Source organism: Phaethon lepturus, unplaced genomic scaffold (assembly GCF_000687285.1).
Source record: "Phaethon lepturus isolate BGI_N335 unplaced genomic scaffold, ASM68728v1 scaffold5713, whole genome shotgun sequence".
NCBI classification, from domain to species: domain Eukaryota; kingdom Metazoa; phylum Chordata; class Aves; order Phaethontiformes; family Phaethontidae; genus Phaethon; species Phaethon lepturus.
In genome coordinates, this window is record NW_010529599.1 from 1 (window position 1) to 15,050 (window position 15,050).

Genomic DNA, 15,050 nt, shown 5'->3' on the forward strand with positions numbered 1-15,050 from the left:
GAGCTGGCGGCTGCTGGCAGACCATCCTCACTTACAGCCCTGCCTCCTCCAGCACCAGGAGGGAGCCACAGCTCATCGCAAGACTATTAACAGCACAACAAAGTATTCATACATTTACTAGACTTTGTATCCTTTCACACCAAACAGTCATTCCTTTGATCTCTGGGTGAGAAGGGATTTCCTTGTTATGTCAAACCATTAAGGAAATGAAGAAACACCCCCATACAATCCCTCCTTCTGTACTGATGGCAACGAGACACTCAAAAGGAGATTTTTTTTCCCCCCTAAGAACAGCATAATGACTGTCAACAGCACCAATATTTCTAATGAGGTTGTGCTACCGCTTCTGACAGGTCCACTCAACTCATTTTTGCTGTGCGGAGAATACTGCCTCAGGCTGATAATTAAACAGAATACAATTTCTTACACACTCATGTCACCCTTACAAGGTCAGTGTTTATCTTACAGGATTTTAATAAAAACAGAAGCTGTTGTGATGTACCAGCCACCACAGTTAATTAAGAACTACTGAGTATCTACTTCTATATAAAGACATTTAAGTAAGGCAGACTACAAATGCTTCATAAAAATACCTTTGCATTCAATTCCAGCTTTACATCAGATTTATACATACATGTACCTGGGTGTGTGGTCGTGTGCTGAAATTTTAAGTACATTCAAGGAGCCATCAGGATTTCATCAGCCTACCGCAGCAAGGCTTTTTTTGTCTCCCTCCTCCCTCACACCTGCCTCCGGCCAGCATGCCCGACAGGCAATAACTAGTCCTGCAGCACTGGCCACCCTCCTGTACAAAAAAGCCCTCGGTTTGAATGGCGTCTGATTGGCACTGCTGAGAGAGAACCGAGAGCTCCCTGCGAGGGCTGAGCACTGCAGTTCGCCCTCGGAGAGGCCAGAAATAAAAGCTTTTCAGGTTGCACGTTTTTAGATACATAAAAGTGGTCTGAGATCCTGTTTAGAGTTTTTAATGACCCTCACCAAACCCTCCGCAGTTCAGCCTGTGGCTTGGCAAGCGGAGAAAGAAAAGATGATCCTAAATAAAAGCGTTTACTCCCTCCCACCCACCGAATACTGCACGCCTAACCAAGGCGAATGCAAGGCAGCGTTCTGGGGGACAAACGCTTCACCCCTGACTGCTTGATACAGCCACAGCCGGACGCTGGCGAGCAGCGGAGCCCGAGCAGCCGCGACGGCAGCAACCGATGCACCGCCCAGAAACGGACGGCAACACGTCCCCCCCGCTTCCCCTTCTGGCGAGCGAACATCCGTGTCGGATGGCATTCCCGGCTGCCAGCCGGGCAAACACAGCAAGTAGGTCAAGAGCATCACTCCTCCAAGAGTTTTCTGTGCTAAATGTTGTGCTAACGCCTGCGTTACTGCTCATCAGACTGAGGTTCTGAAACTGAGGTCGAAAAATCCCTTCCCGTGATAGCAGAGGTCAGGTTTTCCATCTTGAGATGTTTCAGGTTGAGCAAGACCACCCGTTTTTGGTAAAATGCCCTTTGATATTAAAATCTGCACTCAGGCCTGCCCTGATTGCAGAAAGCAGCTTTCACCAGGACAGCTATTACAGCTGGGCAGAAACAAACGACCGAAAACCGTATTATTAGGTACTTAGCGTTTAGAAAAGCTCTAATGGAGATTTAACAGACTTACTCTAAAGAATTCTTTGGTTGAGCCTGAATCCAAAGTGCCATAGGCTATTTCAGTTTGTTTAGCCAGGTCTTCTGCGCTCTCTATGGGAGAAACCATCCTTTCCACCGTAAGGAAGGCAGCAAGATTAGCAGTGTAGGAAGAGATAATGATGAGAGTGAAGAACCACCAGACTCCTCCGACAATTCGCCCTGAGAGAGATCTATGGAAAAACACAACATCATCAAATTGCTTGGAAGACATTCCTTAATTTTTTTTTTTTTCATTGAAGAGAAATTCACATGCACAACCCTTTGGATCTGGAGGTCCAGATCCTCCAGGTATCTGTGAACGGGCAGACCGTGAGCCAGCTCCCCACAGCCTTTCTCGGGAGAGCAAACTCGGCGTGCACCTGATCTCACCTAGTTAAACTCTCTCTCCAGTCTTTCAAGTGAAAACAAGGACGGTCAGTTAAATAATTCACCTGAGCCAACACCATGGGAGGCTTGGAGAGGTACAAGCTGTCCTGACTTCCACAGATCCACTGCCGGAGAGGTCTTTTGCCAGAAGACTTTTGTCTTCTCTGCTTGCCCAGCCCTTCCCCGAGGCTGGGTCTGCCTGCTGCGATATGCCAGCACCGTGTCTCTCGGGGGGCTGCCCAGCCCAGAGGACAGCGATGTGCCTTTTACTGCATCGACTCTCAAAATGTAAGATGTAGTAAACTGCAAAAAGGAATCTGAGTAAAATGCAGAGGAATAAAAGAAAAATGACTCAGTATCCTTCTCATCACAACCTCGCAGGAATTGCAGACTGAATCTGCATATTGAAGTGAAGAGAGAGGCTGGTTTGTATCATATCAATTAAAATTTGCATGTTGCACTGTTCCAAGTCAAGCATATTCCTGCTTTATAACCATGAGAGCAACTGAGAAGGAAGCAGAAAAAAAACCTGTGTTCTGTTTCTGTTGTGGTTTTTATTTTTTGTTTTTTAAAAGGATACTGTTAAGGACTGAAAAAAAGCCTATTTGTAAATACGTAATTACAAGATGCGTAGCGGTCAGGAGGTCTAGGTCCTGTCAGTAAGAGCTCCTGATGCTTTAAAGCAATTGAACATCAAGCTCAAAGTATTTGTTTGGGGCTGAAGGATGCCAGTGCCACGCTGCTCAGCTGCGTGGGGAACCTCACCACCATGTACGGTGCTCATTCTTCAAACACAGCTTGTTGACCAGGAATCATTTCGGGAGCTGAGACAAAGCTATTTTGTATGTTTTCCCTTAACTCTACCGATACTGGTGGAGGAATAATCAATCCCAGATACATTAAATCCATGGAACCTGGCTGCTGTAGTCCTCAGTTTGTGTGAAGGGAAGAAATAGAAAGCAAGAAAACTCTTACCTGTTTGTTTCCTTCAAGCCCCTCAGTGCCATCCCCAGACAGTGGGTACAAGTTGTCCTACCAACAGATGGAAACAGGAAAAAAGCAAAAGTCTGGTGATGTGCCCCCACCCCACCCACACAGGGGGGTCAGCTGGTAAACTGCCTAGATTTGGCCAGAGCCTGAGACTGCTGGAGCCATGAAAAAAATCCCATTAAACTATGAAGAAAAAAAAGAAAGATAAAAAAAAAAAAATCCATCCAACATTAAAGAACACACCAAAGAAAAAAAATCACCAACAGATAAAAACAGAGCGTGCAGTCTGGAATATGTTAGAGGAATGTGGAGAAACACACTAAGAGGTGAAGCACTGCTATGCTCCACTCTCCTCTGCCCCAGAAACTGAAGCAGCAGCTCCCACGGAGAGGGCAGAGGCAGGCTGGTTCCTATGGAATACAGCACGCGCCACTTGCCAGCGCAGTGAGCATCCCAGCGACTGCCGCACCACGTCCGTGCCAGCGTGCAAGGCGGTTCGGCTGGTTACAAAGCTTAGGGAAGCTTGAGGAGTGAGGCATCACCTCTTTGTCCATCAGGAAGCAATGACTTTTGAGGTGTGAATTCTGAGAGACATCGCCATCGCTCTGGCCTGCGTGCGCTTCCCCAGGGCAGGCACACATCTCCTGGGTCACCAACAAGCCGAGGCGGCTTCCCTGCCTTTCTTGAGGGCCTCCCAAGAGGATAGAAGGCTTTCCAAGTTTCAACCCGGGCTGTGCTGCAGCTATGCTCACTAACAGAAGGCTACTGAGTAGCTGCAAAGGTAAGCTGCAGAAATAGAAATCCAGAATGATGTAGTAAGTCAAGGAACCTCTCTACCTCGCTCTGCATTCTTTGTAGGTATCAAATTAGTATCTTGGGATTTCACAGATGGCTAAAGTCCTTTCTGGCCAGCTCCCTTACCAGTCAGGGTCTTGGCTTTAGCTACTTTGTAAAACCCAATACCCTATACACCGGATCAGCCTCTGACATGAACTGACATAATTTCAGCCAACTACAAAGCAGTGCCTGCTGAAATCGTCGCCTAAGGCTCCCTTTGGAGCCAGCGGAGAGAAACAGGAGACAGACACCCTCAGCAAGAGATGTATCTCACTTGCTGTAGTCTGGGATGAAGATGCCCATCTGTCTCGTGACTTTGGAGGGAACCAAGATGCCTAACTAAAACACAGCCTATCGCTTTTAGATGGCTATGTCAGGTGAAATTCATCTCACTTTTGTTCGTTCCTTCACTACATACTTTCCATCTTCAGAAAAGACATGGAGTTGAATTCCTTCTCCCTGCAGCACGGTGCACCGCTTCAGAGCCAGACTGAGCAGAAGTCTGGCTAGCAGATACAGCAGATGAAACATCCACCTGCATACAGCAGTGGATTTATCCGGGGTTTATCTGGGGTTTCCAGGTTCCTGTGGCCCTCTTGCTTTACAGTAGGTCTTGAAATAGGAAGATGAAAAAAAGACTTGCCAGGGTGGTTAGGTAAGTTCAGTGGAACTCTTTGGAACAAAACAGTATGTGTTCACTCTCCCTATAGTTTCCCATAGCAAATGTCTTACTTGCATTGGTAGCTGTCCCTTTTGTTAGCAGGACAGATGGGTTGCTGGGATGAAGATGTGCAGAAGATGGGCTTTTTCCAAACCAGTGAAACCTCAAGCTCACACCGCTGTAACAATACCAAGTCTGCGTCGAGCTGCATGCTCATACAGCATATGACACACAGAGAAAGGTAAAAACATCTTGCCCTGGAGATCTTGCAACATGCATGAACCAGTCAGACAGATACAGGACAAAAAATGGAGAACAGCCGCGAGGCAGCGGGAGCGGGGCACGGCTGCATCCCTTGACGAAGGCGGCACTTCCCCCAGGGTCCCACGTGCTAGATGAGGATCAGAGCTGTTGTCAGAAGAGTTGAGGTCACTTGCAAGAAAACTGGATGTCACTACAAAGTTGTTTCTCCCAGAGTCTTCCAATGAGGACAGAAAGGAAGATTAAACAGCTGCTACTAAGAAGCAGCCTGGGCTGACATAGCTGTAAGCGGTGGTAGCACAGGATGGGGCAAAAGAAAAACAAAACAAAACACAAAGGTGGCACTGATGGAAAGAAAGACAGAGAGAGTCGAAGAACAAGAAGACGGGAGAGCATGGCCTGGCAGCCTCCTGGTCCAAAGGACCCCAGTTCCCCCCAGTCCATCTGCTGATACGAAGACTCCTTATACCCACTGCAGGGGCTGGTGTAGAGGGATGCGGGAGAAAAAGGGTTAGTACATAAACACCGGGCTGGTAGTAAGAGAATACTCATATGGTCTGTACTGTGAACACAGAAATGTTTGTCCACTACTCAAATAATAATTATAGAAAGATCAATCACAGCTTTTAATACCAGCATCACTTTTTCTGATAAAGCCATACCTGTCCAAGTGTGCAGAGTTGTAATTTAAAAACAAACAACTAATGCTTTATCCCAACACGTCATTCTCCAAATTACCTCAATAAATAGATACTTTGCACAACATTATTTTAAAGTGAATTAGCATGTTAACACATGAGAGGAGTACCAAAGACCGGGAACAACAGAAGTATAACTCAATTATCAAAACAAGGTCAGACAGTGTTTTCAAAAGGAAGTAAACAGGAAGAATGCATACCTTGAGAGGAAATTTAAAAGGAAGCATGGAGTCAAACGAGAGCAAATTAGTAACATGAGAAAAACAAAAATAAATATTCAAATTCACATTCAGTTTCCAGGAGAATACTACATTCAAACAAAACCTCATTTATTTATCAAAACAGCTTGAATTTTGTTTCTACCCATGGCCATAAAACACATTTGATTTCCTACTAGTACACAGAAATAATAAGCTTCTCTCACTGCTCAGTTTTTAATTGGGCTCTTCTGATCGATACAAGATGGCTGCCCCGTTGACAAATAACCCTGAACAACTCTGGTGCCAACTCTCCTTGTCTGGAACCCCTGCGCATTCTGAGCGCACGTCACCTGGTACCCGCTACGCTACGAGCGCGGTCCCTTGTGCGCATGCCCAGCTGGCCCTCCAGCTCTCCTGCCGGCCTCATGCGGCCAGGCGGCCCTCGCCTCAGCTCCGAGTCAGAGGACAATAAATAACAGCATCTAAGGCGCTGACTTGAGATGCTTCCATCATAGGAACTGGCAGTGGGAGTTTCAGAAAGATCTAGTTACTCAGCTCTCATTGCTATTTTGAAAGTCCCACGAAGTCATTCCCATGGCCTTTAATAGGAGTCTTCTGCTTTGAAAATAGGGATCTAGAAATACACCCTCTTAAATGACCAACCTCATGAGATAATTTTTAATGAACCCCGTCTTTTTCCATCAGCAATTAATTAATCCAGCCTCTTTGTTCCACATGAATAAAGAGCAAAATGAAAATACATGCTCTCAGAGATTTCAAAGATACTTTCGCTCAGAACAGTGTTACAAATTCGACTGTGTTTTCTCCTGATTCCATTTGCTGTACACATCTCACATTAAAGTAAGTTTAATAATCTACTTTTGATCCATCAAAAGTGAATTTTCAATGCTTTAGCTCACTATGCAGAAAACACAGCAGCCTTTGATAGCAGAACAAAACTGCTGGAACAAATGTTGATTCCATCAAGGGATGCACTAAGCCCCATCCTTTGGCTGCTCTCTGATTCCGTTTAGACGACTCCTATTAAATACAGAGAGAGGAGAGTATAGGGATATATCCTCCGGAATATCCACACAGCATACTCACCGAGGATAGATCTAACTAGTCATTAGATGTCACAGCTGTTCCACACAAAGGCAGCTGAAAGAGCCTTTATCAGCAAGTACAAAAGTGATCTCTCCAGACTGCTTGTCGGCATCTCTCTACAAGTGCTGTACGCTCTCATTTAAGAAATGTATTCAGACAAAACTCACAATGGAAGAATGAAGCCCCTTTTAATGGCAATAAAATAGTATGAAACATTCATATAGTCAACGTACTGTGAATGGCGTAACCTTACAAAGACACGGATTAAGAATGGAATACTGGGGAACAGTCCATTCTACTGTTCTACTGGAAAAGAAATCTGACATTTAATCACCTTAAATCAACACAGCGGTCAAAGGAACAGTGTTTCTGGAATTTAAACCAAGGTACTAAATTCTTCTTTGTTTCAGGAGCGATTCATGTAACTGCCTGGAGTCTGTTATCATGAAAGATAACAAAATAACTGGACAACGTCTTCAAGCGAGGGCCGTGTATTAATACTGAGCTAATAGCTTCTGATGGACAGATGTCTCTTGCTTTTTATAAGTATTTCCAAAGCACTTGTCATGGTAGTATTGAAAAAAAAAAAAAGAATATGTTCCACTCGTTATGTAAGGTAAATGGCTGAACATGTCAGAGTCAGATGACAGCTTAACAAAAAACCTATGCACTTCTATTTAACTGTCAATAAACAGACCTAGCGGAAACAGCGCAATGCCTGCAGCTTTCCATGTGATGTCCCAGTGCTTATTTCCCGGTCCTTTATATTGGGCACACACATGGTCAACAGCAATTTAAATGTTATCACTACTCATCACCTTTAACAGCAAGCAGAGAGGCAAAGTTTCGGTAGAGAATTTAGGCACAAAGCGGAAACACGGCGTATGAACAGGAGGAGGAGGCTAACAGCTATAACTACACAGTCAGGCAGCACACCCAAACACCGACAACTGCGAAAACTAACGTGTGGCCACAGCCAGGCACAAACGTGTGCCTCTTCTAGGTAGGCTATATATGCGTCTGTCGATAGGTGTGACATCTAATTGCTGCTACAAAGACGTTTAAAACATAGCATGACTCGCATCAAATACCAACAGGCACACGTCAGTATCGCTGAAAGTCCTGGATTTCGCTGCCATCGTCAGGAGATTGGAATGTGCAAGGACTGTGCACTTAAAGGATCATTATTACATTATAACAGGTAAAATCACGATCCTTTCCATGAAACTTCATAGAAGTTTTGCCACTTGCTTCAGTGAGGCTATTCAAGATCCCTACCACTACATGCACCAGGAAAACTGGTAACTTTTCAATGATTCAGGTATTGGAAAAGGTATGAATTCAGAGATCGACAAGGTGCATTTCGAACACAAGTGCTTAGTTAGAAAAGGTCTGTCTCTCTTGCTTTAATTAGCAACCTTGTTAAAAGGAAAAAACTGCATCCTGTTTGTACTAAGCAGGTATTTTTAATAACTGAAAGCTGTGAACAGGCTATTAAAATATTGTCATACAAAATGTAACTAGTGCTCCATCACTAAGAAACTAGACAATTTGGCTGCTTATCACAGGCACATCACCACAGTATTTTACCAGTGTAAATGTAGAAACATTATATATATATTATTCAAAAAACACTTGTGGTATGCAGTTCAATTAGAGAGAGCTTCACTATTCTCAGCTGGTTTTCAAAACGCTTCTTTAAAAAAGAAATAAAATTCTACAATAATTAATACCAGTGCTCTCTGTTAAACTGCATCTAGTATCAAACATGTTTTACTACAGCCTGATTCAGAAAGACTGTCTTCAGGAATAAGAAAGGCGAAACTGGCAATGCTTATTAGACCATATTGACGATGAACACAGGGACAACAGATTAGACTGGATTGAAACGACGACACACATCCAGGGCAGGACGCCGTAACTGTTAGAGGGGCACATACAGAGACCTGAACATACAAAAGGCGGTGGTAAGCAAATCAGTAATAGATGAAAGGATGGTTCAGGAAGAACAAAACTAGAGAAATTAGGCACAGCAGAAAGTAAAAAGATGAGCAGAAGCCAGGATGGGAGTGGAGGTGTTTTAAAGTGCTGTTGCATGTGACTTTTTAAAATAAACAATTCTGATTTTGCAAAGCAGAATATGTTATATGCACCAAGGAGATGACCGTAAAATGAGATATGCAGCAAAAACACGGTAGCCCTCCAAGCATTGCTAAAAACAGAAAACCCCATGCATTTTACAGCTTCAGCATGGTGTATATAAGTTTGGCAGAAATGCATAAACGGCATTATAAGGCAATGCCACTCACTCTGGAGGTTAATGTTAGCAAGCATGGAGGCTTGACGATGATGCTTAGCGTTGAATGGAATGTCAAAACAAAAATTTGGAATTAAAAAGAAATGTGAAAGAGTAACATATATGCACCATGGCATCAGAAAATGACCATAAAATGCAAAAAGGTGATGGAGTGACATGGAACAAACCTTGGAGAAATATCGCATCCTTGCTGCATAAAGGCACCCAGGGAAAACCAAAGGCTGTTAAATATTCCAAACTCATTTGGAGGGTCAGGAGGATTCTGAGGGTCACGTGGTTCTTCACTGCTGTCTTCCAAGTGCCATTCGTAAGGGCTGAATCTGCTGACTAGGAAAAGAACTACGCTGACGCCAATGTACGCAAAGACTATACACATCCAAATTTCATAAGCCAAAGGATCCAGGAAAGAGAATACGCCCGGTTTAGATTTCTGAGGCTTCTTGATCATGATGGAGATGCCCAGGCTCATAAAGGGTTTGGAAAAGTCTATGACTTCTTCTCGCACCAATGTTATGGTGAGGGGGGCAACAGCTATATCTGCTCTCTGAAAAGGGAAAACAAACCCAAGTTAGTTACAAAGCAGCTGCAACATCATCACAATCTAGAGTCTCAGGCTAATGCATCAGATGACAAATTACAAGAGTGAGTAGGAAACATTTTCTTTGCAGCCTATTTTGCAGTCACTGGAGTTAACGACTACATGATATTGATAGACAATTATCAACAAGAAAAAATTACAACGAAATCTGTGCAAGGGCCTCAAGACAGAGGCAGTACCAAGATGTGTTTGTTTCTATTAAGTTAAAATGGAAGAATAAACACTACACAAACTGGACAGTGAGATGGCAACTAAAACAACGTAATTTTCTAGTAATCGTCTGTATCCATGCATCTTGAAGACTTTGGGCAAATTATGTCTGTTATATTTTAATTTTCTCTTTTCTGTTCTTTCATCAGGTTCTCTTGCCTTACTGATAAGGCCAGGATCTTTGAAAGGAACCTAAGAGAAGTCATCAGTTACTGAATTTCAGCTGCATTTGGGCGCTACCACTCGTATATTCCTTTGAAACCCCATTGCATTAAGGGGCAGCAGATGGTAAAATAATGGGGTGATAGGAACCAGACAGCCCACCCTTTCTGTGGTCAGTGAAGAACAGTAATACAGATTTGTGAGTCCCTGCGAAGCAAATAGCCTGGGTTATCTGAGAAGAATGTCAAGTACTATTTTTCAGTATAATGTCTGCCATCCTATTACACAGAACTTAGTTCTATAGATCTATAACATAGACCACGCACTGGGGCTATATCACCTGGAAGCACAAACTCATCTCCTTGTATCTATCATTCACCACCCTGAACCGAGAACCTCTTCAAACAATAAATCTTTGCTGGATTTCATGGTAGGGTAAGAATGTGAAGGAAAAAAAATGACTTAATTACCTGATTAAAAATAGCACTCCAGAACAGTTTTTCAAAATTTTTAATTGTATCTGTATTTCTTTACCAAAAAGATTCAAGTCATGCTGTTGAAATAAACCTAGCCTTGATTCAGCCAAGTACTCAAGCTTATGTCAGCATTTGCAATGGAGGGGACTAGAATGTTAAAAAAAGTATCCTTTCTATTTAAAAAAAACTCAACTAATTATTCTTATGAGACTCTACATACCTACATACACGTTTTTGTAATCTTCACGTTTAAATACCTTAACTGTTCATGTTAGTGATACTTTTAAAGATGCCCTTTTGTTGGTAATTAAGAATATCATACAGAAAAAATGATTCCTAGGGAAAGTTTAACTTACCAGTACCTAAACCACTGTGCACCTTTTAAAGCAGATTTTTGTTTCCCACTAGTAAGTATGTATCTCTTTCTGGTGGAAAAATAACACCTGATTAAGTAGAATTTTGAATAAAAGTTAATAGGAAATGTTAATTAGAAGTGATCAAAACCTATGCCACAAAATAATTGAATATGTCTTTATGTAAATCTGATGGCAATGTACGTGACTTTCACTAACATCTGATTTGTTCCTCCTCCTAGATCACAGAATCTTAGAATCATAGAATGGTTTGGATTGGAAGGGACCTTAAAGATCATCTAGTTCCAACCTCCCTGCCATGGGCACCTTCTCCAGCCAGGGTGCTCAGAGCCCCATCCAACCTGGCCTTGAAGACTTCCAGGGATGGGGCATCCACAACTTCTCTGGGCAACCCATTCCAGTGCCTCAGCACCCTCATAGTGTAGAATTTCTTCCTTATGTCTAATCTAATTTTACCTTCCTTCAGTTTAAAGCCGTTACTCCTTGTCCTGTCACTACTGGCCCTTGCAAGAAGTCTCCAGCTTTCTTGTAGGTCCCCTTCAGGTACTGGAACTGCTATAGGGTGTCCCCGGAGCCTTCTCTTCTCCAGGCTGAAGAACCCCAACTCTCTCAGCCTGTCCTCACAGGAGATGCTCCAGCCCTCTCCTACGGGCTGGTAGATAGTTGGTTTAGGTATTTTTTTTTAAGTAAAATAAGCAGAAATGGGGAAGGCTTCTCAGTATCTTCTCAGTTAATCCCAGTACCACACGCTCTGTGCCAGCTGGTGCCTCAGTGGCACTGTGCAGCCATGCCCGAGGCCCCTGCTATGGGTTTTAAGACTAAGGCTAATGGCAGGCTTGTCGGACTGACGACTGGCCCTCTACGGCCTTCCCACAGGAAGCCTCCCTCCATCAAGTGCCCGTCTGCACATACAACCTCTAGATTTGCTCCAGCCACTCGGGAATATCTCGACGGTTTGTACCGGAATGTGCAACTCGGGGGTATGTGTACAAGTCCACTGCTTGGGATAATCAAATAAACCACGCCTGTGCAGGTGAGGAAGCCATTCCGAAATCATGAGCCTTGGTGTACCCTCTCACAGCCCTCCTCAGCTCTCTCAGATGTTCATGCATACTAGGACATTGCTCTTCCCCTTGAGTGACCGCTTTCCTCAAGGAGAAAACCCTCACCTAATTCGTGGTCACTTACCACAAAAATCTAGCTTAACGTGGCTTGAATATAAAAACTGAAAATGCCGTCTGGCTTTGGATGTCTGGGTGTTTACTGGCTTTACAGGTGACTGTGTTAATCACCTAAGTAATAGAGAGACCGGGGAGACACAGGTAGAGTGTGGTAAAGGGACTGGATGATGCTTGAACTTGTTCACTGATAAATTCCCCCAAAACACATATTTGTCTTGTAGCTGCTGCTTGTTGAGCTACTGTTAAATATTAGACGTCTGCAGTCAGTAAGTATGAGATGCACACAGAATATCAGTTTTAAATGTAGCCAGAGTCCATGGCTGGCTGGAAGACTAAGCACTTTGACCATGGCTTCTGTATTTCACGTTGAACTAATGCGGTACTTACAAATTAATTCTTATTAGAGCAAGCTTAACGGATCAGGACCCCTGCAGAGACTTAGCAATGATTCCACGCGAAGTGAAGCTTAGGTGGGAGGCAGATGCCATACCGCCTGGCGCTTCTGCACATGGCCAGCCAGCCTTGGAACAGCTCAAGGTAGGAAAGGGCTGGTTCAGCTGTACAAGCATTTAGTTTCTGTAGCATTTTCCTGGACTTGGAGAAATTTACTTGTCCCAAAGTAATATTTTAATTGCCAAAGAAGACACGGTGGAGCTCTTCCTAAGTGCTGATGCAGCGTGCAATGAAGTCTGTACCTCCTCCATGAGCAGCCGAGTTCATGCAGGATGTTCCTGTGGGGTTTTGGGGGGGATGAAGCTGATGCTGTGCTGAAGCACAGACAAATCAGTTTTTAAAGGCCTGATTGTTACTATGTCCTCATTCATATCATACAGTACAGATTTCTTTGTAAATGATTTAAAATTGCAGTTTAAATTACAAGGGATACAGTATTTCTTTTTCTGATACATTTCTGTCTTCCTGCTTTCCCACCATTTTTGATAGGCGTTCAATACATTGGAAACACCAACAAACACCCTCGTGCCTCAAATGAATATGGCAGCAAATGTTTTCTGCAGAGGGAACAAGCACAGGTTCAGACACAAGGTCTCTGGAAACCATCGACAACCAGGACACTGAGAGTGGATTAGCTACAAGCCAGCACCCAAGCCTGGGTCCCCACCACTGCCCTTAATATTTCGTTGCACTAGAGAGGTTAAAAAATAGACCGCTCTTTGCTTATTTATTTAGAGATACAGTGTTTGAAATGGAGAGCTTACGGAGAGCGCTAAGCACTCTAAAGGGTCATTAATAATTGCAGCACAGTTGTGAATTTCCCTCCCTGCTATGGCTGCAGATAAGCAGAACCCATAAAAATTGAGCTCGGTTAAAAAGAACACAACCACAACCATGTCCTTCCCTGTGCAGAACTGGAAGGGGAGGGGTTAAGAACCTCAACAACTAAGCTTTGCTAATCACTCATGACTAATGGTGTTTCAAACATCATCTTCGCTGCATTTGAGCCAGGCGAGAAATGTCATGGATTCCTCTGAGGCTTGTTCTGTCTTTGCCTACTAGTGTGGGAGGGACGGATTTAGAGGACATGCAGCACAGAGGCACCACCCGCTCTGTTCAAAGCTGACCCTGGGGGGCTGCGAACCTCGAGACTCTTCAGGGGAGGGAGAAAAAATAGCAAATGGAAATATCCCTCTGCATGGAGAAAGAAAAAGGGTAAGAGGTTCCACCTCTGTAATTCAAAAGGAGGGATCGAATTCTGCTTACACACCTAAAGATGAGTCTTCCAAACTTTAGAGCCATGCACTAGAGACAGCAGGAGATACCAGCTATGGTCCTGCCTCTACGTGTTCTGGTCATTCATGCCTGCAGATCGGAACAATTTCGGAACAATTCCTTTGCTGGTGTGTCACTTTTCAAGAAGTGGGTCTGGGCTACAGTCACTGTGTGAGACCTTTGTGTGACGGGAAGCCAGCCAGCACCCAGGAATGTGCAGACCGAAGCAGAGGGATGCTGCTCGATCTCCATCGGGAGCCGAACCCCCAGGCACCCAGAAGTGCTGAATGCAGGTACGCAGCGGCGTCAGAAGAGATCGCGCTGGAATGACGACTGCCTCTGAGCGCATTTTAGGACTTCTCAGTGCAGTCCGAGGTTTCCAGGTGTCAGACAGAGCAACACATCACCTGCGGTATCAGCTGGTAACAGCTACCTTGCAAAGACAGTCCACTATACCCAAGGACAGAGAGGCCAGGTCATGGGGGCAATGTGTTTTTAACACATTACCTCACACTTACATAAAAACAGCAGCTGATATCTAACTAGCAACACGCTGCATTGAAATCTTCATGTGTATTAGCTGACTGGTGTAACAAGGTATTAAGGTGTTAAAACTGCAGCTGGCCTTGTCTGCCGTAGTTTGTCAATGTTAAGTCCGTGCGTGCTTTACGTGGATGCCCACGGTGCCTTCTGAGACACTACTGCTGTACACAGACGGAGACGTTAAGGTACGGATGCTTCTTCAGCTGCAGACACGGGCGCGCTTCCTCTGCCGGTGCTCAGACGCAGGTCAGCCGAAGCCTGCGACCACGTCAGCGTGACTCTGTGCCAGGGCTGCGGTCCCGTCCCCCGGCGCGGCGCGGTGCCACTGCGGCATCCGTCCGTGCGCACACAGGAGGAGGCTCTGCCTGTCGCGGGGCAGCGGCATCTCACGGCTGCTTTGGGCACCGGTACCTGGGCTCCCCTCCTGCCAAGCCCGGGGTGAGGGACGAGCTCCTGCTCACCGCACAGCCAGGCTCTGCCGCTAAGAGCACACGGGACGTTTGGAGGAGAATTAGGAATCGAATTAGTCTTCCTCTGCGCTACGATTCAAAGGCTGTCTATGCCGTCTGCAGTCTTTCTGCTGCTGCTGGGAGAGCCAGAGAGGCCAGCGGCAGGGAGACGCGCAGGTGGTCCCACTC

At 44.8% G+C, this 15,050-nt stretch overlaps 1 protein-coding gene across 1 annotated transcript in view; it reads right to left on the reverse strand.

Moving 5' to 3' along the window:
- Positions 1-1,650: 1,650 nt before the first annotated feature.
- GRIA3 (glutamate receptor, ionotropic, AMPA 3) overlaps positions 1,651-15,050 on the reverse strand; it is a gene marked incomplete at its 5' end in the record, with an annotated part of 119,470 nt that continues 106,070 nt past the window's right edge. The window contains 2 exons of the mRNA XM_010283978.1: positions 1,651-1,873; positions 9,308-9,684. Coding sequence (XP_010282280.1) covers positions 1,651-1,873; positions 9,308-9,684 — 600 coding nt within the window. The remainder of the gene's footprint in view (positions 1,874-9,307; positions 9,685-15,050) is intronic.